The 9825-nt window shown below is 43.1% G+C and overlaps 1 protein-coding gene across 1 annotated transcript; it reads right to left on the bottom strand.

Moving 5' to 3' along the window:
* Positions 1-1912: 1912 nt before the first annotated feature.
* Positions 1913-8263, bottom strand: LOC308316658 (LIM domain transcription factor LMO4-B). Its single transcript, XM_080765355.1, has 5 exons — positions 7847-8263; positions 6188-6448; positions 5593-5689; positions 4798-4956; positions 1913-2715 (listed from the first exon to the last, which is right to left on the bottom strand). The coding sequence occupies exons 2-5, from the start codon at positions 6403-6405 to the stop codon at positions 2707-2709; spliced, it is 483 nt and encodes a 160-aa protein (XP_080621481.1). The 5' UTR covers positions 6406-6448; positions 7847-8263; the 3' UTR covers positions 1913-2706.
* Between the last annotated feature and the right edge of the window lie 1562 nt (positions 8264-9825).

Here is a 9825-nt window from a genome sequence, read left to right as displayed (position 1 = left end):
TTCTGAGGTGCTTGCAAAAGGAAAGTTCCATTCTTCTCGAGTAGTTAGTGTGTAATTATATGAGGCCAACACTTGATTCTCCCACAATGAAAGCTTCCCTTACAACTTAAACACAGCCTGAAAAACATGTTTGAGGTGCAAAAAAGGAAACCCTGGCGGACATTGATCATCTGTGTATTCTTACAATACATCTCTGGTCCACATATTATGATGACCACACTGTGAAGGGATAGGCAGCTCATTCCAGCACGGAACACTGACTGCAGCCAACCACACCCCTCAAGTCTGCAGCTCTTCCGCAGCTCTTGAGAGCATACAAATGTAACCAAATGGACCCGTAAAAAGGGTCCATTTGGTAAGTTACAAGTGTGACTCTACTCTCAAGAGTTCCAATTAACACTCAGCAATGTGATGATCTAATAATGATCTCACTGGAATACTGTTGTCATTGAGACCAGCAGATCAGTGTCGCAAAAGAGAGCTGAGGGCCTGACAAAGATGGCGTCCATACTACCATCTTGGAACTGTATCGTAGGAGTTGCCGGGGTTGGATGGAAGGAGGCCTCTCTCTGCATACTGGTCTCCTCTTTCCCTTCTTCTTCTTCCGTCACGGAGTGTAAAAAAAAAAGAAAGCGTAAAAATATCCCCGGCTCATCTCGTGATGTCTTCACGCAGCATGAGGCGGAGGAGCTCAGGCAATTACACTCATCTGCATGTGTTAATATGATTAATTAGCGGGAATAAACACTTTCCTATGACACTAGGCTACATGGTGAGCCACACACACCTGCAGAAGCTCTGATAAAAGACGACGCCTCCTGCCAAAGAGTCTTTTCATGAGACCCTGCTAATTGGCATCTGAAAACGTTCCGGCTAATTAGGAAGAGGCAGATGAGGCTTGATTGGTTTGAATGCAAAGTGTAAGTTGGTGGTGCAGCAGAGGGACTCGTCGGGGAGAATGTGCCGAGGTTTTTATTTCTCCGTCATCGCGATACAAAGATAATTGTAATTGTAATCATTTGCATACGTTAATGAATTTGCAGTGACGCTTTCTCCGATCAGACGTGGAATAAATAATTGATGCCGTATCAGCACCTTACCGTGACAAGTGGGACTTTTGAAATAGCTAAGCGTATTAAGGTGCAAGTTTGATGGCTGCCACGCTCCCAGGCAAGGTGTGAAAGTAGAGCAGATGCTATCTTATGTTTTCTTTCACTCCACTGTGTGTATTCCACCGCAGCTATCGCACCGAGATTAACTCTCAACCTCCGGAGGTACGACGAGACTTTGGTTTTTACAGTGCATTTAAGTAACGCATGCAAAGTTGCCGCAAATTGGAAAAACGGATATGCTGAACCATTTAAAGAAACATTCAGATCTCATAGACATGGTGGTGGCAAAGAACAAAAGAGGTGAGAGGCGAAAACTAGGCTATGTGTGTGCTTGTGTGCTTTTTAATTGCGACATGGTAAACAGTAAATACATCAGATTGTTCCAAATGCCCTGGATGCATTTGGGGGGTGGGGGGGGGGTTAACTCCCCTTTAATTAGCCTGCTCTCAGATTAGGCTTTATTACAGACAGCCAGCCAGCCAATCAGACAGTCAGACAGCCAGCCAGCCAGCCAATCAGACAGTCAGACAGCCAGCCAGCCAGCCAGTCAACCACGGGATATGCCCAAAGTTCAACCTCCCAGGGGCTCCAGCAGCACAGATACACAGCTCATGTTTAATTGCTTCTGTAAATGGTCAGAGCTCAAGCCCCCTAATTCCATTCCTCGGGGTAATCAACCATGTATTCACCATACAGGGCTACAGAGAGAGAGAGAGAGCAAGCGCGCGCACGCGCGGTCCCCCCCACGTAATACCACAACGGCACTCTGACGCAGCTAAAAAAGGGACTTCCAAAACATCTCACTTTTTTACACCAACGATATATGTTACAATAACATATTTATTTTCTTTCTTTTTTTTTTACATCAATTATTTCGACACACTGAACGGGCTTCCGACGAGATAAGAAATATAACTCTTTTACAGAGAAAAAAACAATACCTTAATTATATAAAATAAACTAATTTGCATTTTCTCATCTTAAATCAGACACCCATCGTTGTACAAGGTCAAACCTTGTGTATAAGATCTGAGATTTAGCACACGCGACAGAAAAGGGCCAGGATCACCAAAGAAGACATATACATACATACAGACACCCTGGGGAGTAAAAATGCCACCTGGCACAAATGGATTGTTGGTAATAGTCTCTTAAGGGTGGTCCGTATTCACATGATAGTCTTTCTTCCTTCTTCCCGTTGAAGGCAAGGATTAGGGGGGGGGGGAGTTTCCTTATGACGTTCCTGTATTGCCTTAGTCCTGACTGAGGGACACCGGCCTTGCCCTTACGGTCCTAACATGAGTCTTTGCAGCCAAGGACAGACCACCCCTAACATTGAACACAACATGCATCGTAATGCTTTTTTCTTTTTTTTAACGCAGAGACACCGTCTCTGAGGGAGAGAGGGTGATAGAGAAGAAGGGTGTGTATATCTTAGGTTAACAGGGTGAGAAGAGACAATTGTCCTCCTGACTGTGTGAGAGACTGGACAGACGACGGTTTCCACAACAATAGCATCAGGAGCAGGTCAAGAGACGGGAAGTATGGACGGTCAGATGAGGAAGTGAAGGAACTGTTCTGTTGTGTTGTGCATTCAGCAAACCTAGGTTCAAGAGAAAGGGGAAGAAAAATGCTGCTAAGGTATACCATAAACGTCAAGTAATAAACATTTGTTTAACGCAACTTAACCCATTTAGGCCCGACGTCGAAGTAAAAAAAAAAAAGCTTTCTAAATCCTGACAGTTTTCAGAAAAACCCATGTTTCTATGTCAGTGGTTCTCAAACATATTCATGTCAAGTACTCTAAATACATATGACATTGGCCACTGACCCCCATCTGAAAATATGTTGTTCCAGAGACCCTCCTAGTAGCAAAGATTTGAGTTATAAACTCGCTCTGAAAGAATATATATATATATATATATATATATATATATATATATATATATACCCAATTACCCATTGTACCCCTCACACAGACTACACACATTGGACAGGAAATCCTCTGCCATGTGTCAAAGGTGAAAAGCTCCTGAATGCAATCTGCTCCATAATATGCTCCGGAGTATTTGCTCTGAGCGATATGGATGAACAATGTTATATCATGCTAATAACCAGAAGTCCTTAGTCTGATATCGATACATATCTAGGTATGGGAAATCACTTGGACTCATGCGTAGTAGTGAGAAGTCAGACTACTGTTCATTTTCAAGTAGTTCAGTGATTTAAGTGATTGCTAATTGCTGTGTTAATTTAGACAACAGAAATATGCATCGCGATCACGATTCACAACCTATACACCAAAGAAATCCCACAATATTATTATTACAATGATAAACAAATTGTATACATTTTGGTGTGATATATTTAAATGGTTTTCAGATGTTTATGGATGTGTGTTTGAACCTGACCCAGATTGGTTCTGGGTCACAATGTTTCTGTACAAAATGCAATGATGTATGGTAATTGCAAAAGAAAAGTGATTCTAAGACTCTGGAAATCAGATGAAGTACCTCACTTCAGACCTGGTTAACTGAACGTACTTGTATACGACACATGGAGAAAATTCGCTATGATATGACGGACAATTCAAACAAGTTCTATGTTATATGGCAGCCATACCTAGATCACCTTGCTCAAATGTCACACTGAAGGCGACATTAGCATCTTAACTAGTGTTCCCATATTTTAATTAACGTGTATCTGCTGACTGCTGGTTTTATTATTGTTTGTCCGTAAGAATCTTTGTACCATTCCTGGTTTGGGGCTTGCCTTGCGGGTGTTCTCCTTTTGCTATGTTTTGATTAGAATATGCACTAGTATATTATAATATTATTATAACCAATTAATCTGGTATCAGCTCAAAACAGTGTGCTTGAGTACCAGTAACACAACTACGCATTATAGCTCAGTATATATATATATATAGCTCAAAACAAATGTGACGATTTGTAAAGTCCTATTCATACTCCAGTTTTAGGCGATACGGTGGCCACCGAAAATTACAGCATGACGTAACGGTGGTAAGCGACTCACCGCTCACCCCAAACATCTCTCTTGTTTTTACTAACCACCGTTTTGGTGGTTGGTCACCTAAAACCTAGTCACCTAGTATGAATAGGCCTTTAGCTTATAGAATGGTTGTTTTCATTGTGCAACATAATTGTACCACTAAATGTAAAATAGGGCTTAACCCATTAAGACCTGGAACGCATCTGTGTCACTTTAGCGTTTAACGTACGTTAACCATTATTTTATACTTTAGCTATTGAAAAATAGCAGATATACAAGCTCATTGTGGGCGGCACTCAGTGCTACTTGTATATACAGCTTGTATATCTGGTATTTAATTTTTTTTTTAGAAATCGGGAACATTTGTAACTCTAATCTTTGCTTCTGGGGGGTCCCTGGAACAACATATTTTCGGATGGGAGTCGGTGGCCAAATACATATAATCTTTTGGGGTCCTCGACATGAAACACGGTAGTTTGAGAACCACTGATATATAAACATAGGTTTTTCAGAAAACTGGTCTCAGGACTTCATGGGTTATGATATGGTTAAGAAATAAGAGTAACAAATTGTATTTGTGACTAAAGTATAGACTAGTCTGTACTCTACTGTCTGTACAGTACAGACGGTACAGTAATATTATGGCTGTACAGCGCCTCTCTCTCTCTCTCACCTTCTGGTCTGTCAGCACAGAGTTACTCTGAAGTGGAGGCATGTGGCTGCTGAGCAGGTTCGCCCCGGGTCTGTCATGCTCGCAGAAGATTGTGCCGTTGACGTAGTGGAAGCGATCTCCAGGCATGAGTCTGTTTCTACAGGTGGCACAGCTGAAACACTGCATGGTGGCAGGCAGGCAGGCAGCAGCGGGGGGGGGGGAAGGAAGCAAAGTCTAGATGAGTGGTTTTCAACCAGTGGTCCTTGAGGGGGTTCCAGGTGGTCCCCTGCTAAATGGTGGAGAGTTGGTAACCAAAATGGACCTTTTATAGATCTTTAACTCTTGAGAGTGTAAAATGAAATCAATTTACGCTCTCAGGAGTTAAATTATTGCTAAACATCTGCATTATTTAATTTACAAGAAGTCTACACAATTAGATAATGTAGAATAATTCTTATTTTGACCAATGTTTGCCAACAGCATGGAATTGCGAACATTTTGAAGTCTTCTTCATAGGGCCCCTGGCACAAACGTTTTTCAGATGGCGGTCCGCGGCCATATACATTTGGGGGTTTCTTGACATGAGTTCTAGATCATCGCATGTACTGTAGCTGCACAAGCCCATCAAACATAGCTCCGAGGCAAACCATGATGTTCACCAGAAAAGTTATATTTCGAGTGCACTTGCAGGGTCAGTGGATATTTGAAATGTGGCCAGATGTTTTCTGTCAAAAGAGCAGCGGCGGCGGCGGCCGGTGGCGCATACTGATGCGCGAGAGAGAGAGAGAGAGAGAGAGAGACGGCACCAATCTTTACCTTGAGGTGGTAAACATTCCCCTGCGTCCGCATCACCATCTCGTTGGCTGGGATCGACTGGCCACAGGCGCTGCATGCCCCGCTGTGCCCAAACAGTCTGCGTTGCAAACACAAAACACAGATTGTTCAGTCACTGAGTCTCCTCCAGGCCTCGGAAACCACCGGCTTCATCTCCACCCCCTGCGCCCACCCACCTCCTCGTCATCCTTCTCCTTCCTCCAGCCCCCCCCCCCCCCCCCCCAGAAGGAATACTGTGTCAAAACACAATCACCCCGGGCGTACATACGACGGAACTGCTCAGCCTGGTGTTCCTAAACATAACCCAAGTAAACTATATGCTTAAAACACGGAAACCAAACCTCATTCCTAACCTTATAACCTCAGTAAAACGGTGCCAAAACCTAACCCCGCCCATTCCTAAACTTAACCCCATATGCTGAATTAACCTCAAATGTATTTCTAACCTTATTCTCAGTATAAAACAAATACAATTAAGCGCCCCCACCACCGAGTGGTCGGCGGAAAACAACGAGGGGAAAGTGTGTTTTAAGGCGAGCATTCCGGAACGATCCCCCCCCCCCAGAACCAAACTCACCTGATGTAGTCGGCGCGACACAGGATCATGCCCCCTTTGCTGTAGCAGGTGGTGCCGATGTCGCCCAGCTGTGCTTGGCAGCAGGAGCACTTGAGGCAGCGAGTGTGCCAGTAGCGATCCATGGAGAAGAGCAGGAAGCGGTCGGCGATCTTCCCCCCGCATCCCGCACACGACCTGGGGGCCGACTGCACCACGCCCGCCACCTGGCTGTTCACCATGATGATGATGAGATGATGGGCTCTGTCTGAGCCTGAGGAGCTCCTGGTTGGGACCAAATATTACAATTAATTGTATTACAACGGTGCCGATAATAATATGGTTACTGGCGATATAAGCCCCATAATATACTAGCCAGCATCAGTTGGCTCTGAACAACATCTTGTGGCTCAGGGCGGGGGTAGAGTGGCCGGTAGAGCGGCCGGATGGGGAAAACCGTGAGGTTCCCGGTTCGATCCCGGGCTCCCCCCAGAGTTAGTGTGTCCTTGAGCAAGACTCTGAACCCCCAATTGCTCCCGATGAGCAGGTTGGTGCCTTGTATGTTTTCCTCCGCCTTCTGTGTGTAAATGGGTGAATGTAATCTATGGAGAGCGCTTTGGATAAAAGCACTATATAAATGCACCATTTACCATTTATATAAGCTCTATACTAGCCGGCATCAGTTGGCTCTGAACAACATCTTCCCTGGATGGGAGACTTGAATGCTTTAGAATTTAGCAGTAATATAATAAATAGGTCAGTGGTTTTCAACCTTTTTCATATCAAGGCCCATTATTTTTCATTTTTCATTCAGCATTTGAGTCAGGGACCACCTCCGACCCAAAACTAAAAGAGAATTTTGTTGCCATTGGATATGATTTTGTCCACAATTCCATGCTGTATTGATGTGGTACATAGATAGGAGACAAACGTTTATCAAAAACACATTTGATCTTTTGTAAATTAAGTAATGCAGATGTTAATAATTTAACTCTTGAGAACGTACAATGGAACCGAATGAACCAAGAGTTAAAGATATGTAAGGGTCCATTTGGTTACCAACTGTTCGTCATTTATAGCTGGGGACCACCTGGAACCGCCTCAAGGACCACTGGTTGAAAACCACTATAATAGGTCAACCATGTTAACAAAATGATTGGCTCATGTAGTATAGGCTATACATGGCGAGTTATGAATTGTATCCAGTAGCCATAGTAAGTAAAGAATTGGTCTATTTGTGCTCACCAGAGGAACATCATTTGTTATACAGTAGCTGCTATTGAACATCTGCCCCAATATAACTAAACTATATTAACTCGCCTGTATAGTAACCTAAACAGCATGATTAACGAGGTGTATGGCATTAAATCAACACTGTATCTTAATGCAAATGCTGAAAACACACACAATGGAAGTCACTATAGGCCTACACACAATTGGGTACAAACATAATACAGTCACTAAAATGTGGCACGTTGGAAAAGTGCCAGTTCAATCAAATTAACGTTATCTCAATGAAAAAGCAATATAAAAAGCAATAAAAGGCACATTTACATAACATGATTAAAACATTACTTTACCCCAGGGGCTATAGAATATAGAAGCATGCTGTAAATTCGTCCCAGAAGACTTTAAACAGCACTTCTTTAACCTTGAATTTATGCCGACCGAAGAAATGCTTACCTTTTACACTGTATACGTGTGGAGAAGAAAGTTTCGCCTTTAAGACCAAATCTGTCGCTTCGTGGTGATTATATAACAATATAGTAGTTTACAGTTGAAGAACAGCTCCGATGAAGATAATGTTATCCATCGCCTTCAGTTCAGCAGCACGCACGTATATGTAGCCTAACCGACAAAAAGACAACAGGCAATGAAAACAGCAAAGTATTTTAGACGGTGGTCCGAGGTCGAGCAAGAGCACTAGTTTGGAAAACTCCGTTGGAACAACACATATCCCATAATAAAATACTGCCTATAACATCTATTTTCAGATTGGGTGACACGAGGTGGTGGCTTTGCATGCAGCAGATCAGATCCTGTGTGAATCCATCAAACGCGTGCGTCCCACTGTCTCCAACAACTACCTCTCCTTTTTGACAGCTACACTATTCATCAAATTGCGCAAGCGGACGGACTATTTAAATCACTCTCCGATGACGTGGTGAACCACCGGCCAATGAGGGGGGGGCAGGGGGCGTGTCCGGGCAGTCAAAAAATGATTTATGGCTTTATAATTTTTTAGTTGCTTATTATTCAGATTCTTCTGAGCAGAGCGAGACTTGGCTGGCTTGGCTGCTCGAGTCCTGCTGTTTCTTCCCCCCAAAAATGTCAGTTTCTCTCTCCTCTTCCCCCCCCGCCGTCGGTCACCTATAGCTCCGAGCGACAACTTTGAGTTTGAAATGAGGAGAATATTAAATAAAGAAGCTATTGGATTTATAAAACTATAGTCTAATATTCCGACGTAGGCTAATTAAAACAAATGCAACGCAAAGATGGCATTACAATTACATGTTCAATTCAATTCTAATGATCTTTATTGGCATGAGAAAACGTTTGTCAAGTGTCAAACTTGAAAATGGGGAAAGTATATATAGGGGGGTACAACATTGTGTAAACAGCTCTATGTCAGGGCATTACACTGTTAAAATGTCATATTAACATACATTTTTGTAGGCCTATTAATAAATAAAATAAGCGCCGTGTGTGTGTGTGTGTGTGTGTGTGTGTGTGTGTGTGTGTGTGTGTGTGTGTGTGTGTGTGTGTGTGTGCGTGCGCGCGCGCGTGCGTGCGTGCGTGCGTGTGTGTGTGTGAGTGAGTGAATGATTGGGCGCACGAGCTGTGGTGGGGGGAGGGAGGGTGTTAGTTAATTGGCATTAATTGCCTCCAGGCTCGGCAGCACTGTCCCAAGGAACTGAATCCCATGGAATTAATCATAATTATTCATCTCCTCCTTGGTATCTAATATCTGGATAAGATATAGCTCTATTCTGCGTATATAGAATAGATTCACATTCACATTAACATAATTTCCTCGTAATTCCTAGTAACAGACAGTGAAAAACAAAATGTCCACCAAAGTTGCTGCACTGCTTGCAGAATGCCAGTAGAGGACAGCATTCTATTACGTTGCAGTTGAGTGGTCAATGTGTGGGTGTGTGCTGGCTGAGTTTGGTCATTCTGCCACTGTAATTCATTGTTGTCTGGTTTAATTCTGATGTCATGAATGAGTGAGGACCAGGGCCCAGTGTCATCAACATGTCAACGACTTGTCCACCTTGGCAAAATTTAGATTTAGTTTTTACATTTTCTTCGGAATAGGCCTATATATGTATTGTATTGTATACTTTATTATAGTCTCCCGAGGAAGAAATTTGTCTTAGACAAAGGGCCCGCATGCAAGCGTAGCCCTAGTCCATGTCGCCGCAGTGCAGCGCCAAATACATGTATGACACTAAGATTAGCTAACTATGACACTATACACAATAGTAGGCTACCTATACATACTAGTGGTTCTCAAACTTTTATTTTATTTTCAAGGACCCCCATAACTCTGATGGTGTACAAATGGAACCAAGTCCATTTGGTTCCATTTGGTTCTCAGGAGTTACAGACATGCTATGCTATATGGTCATGCAGGGCTATAGCTCTTTGCGTTTCTG

This window comes from Protomyctophum bolini, assembly GCF_963924005.1.
Source record: "Protomyctophum bolini genome assembly, chromosome: 6".
Classification (NCBI taxonomy): domain Eukaryota; kingdom Metazoa; phylum Chordata; class Actinopteri; order Myctophiformes; family Myctophidae; genus Protomyctophum; species Protomyctophum bolini.
The sequence above is the reverse complement of the archived record's forward strand: the minus strand, read 5'-3'. Positions and strand labels throughout refer to the sequence as shown.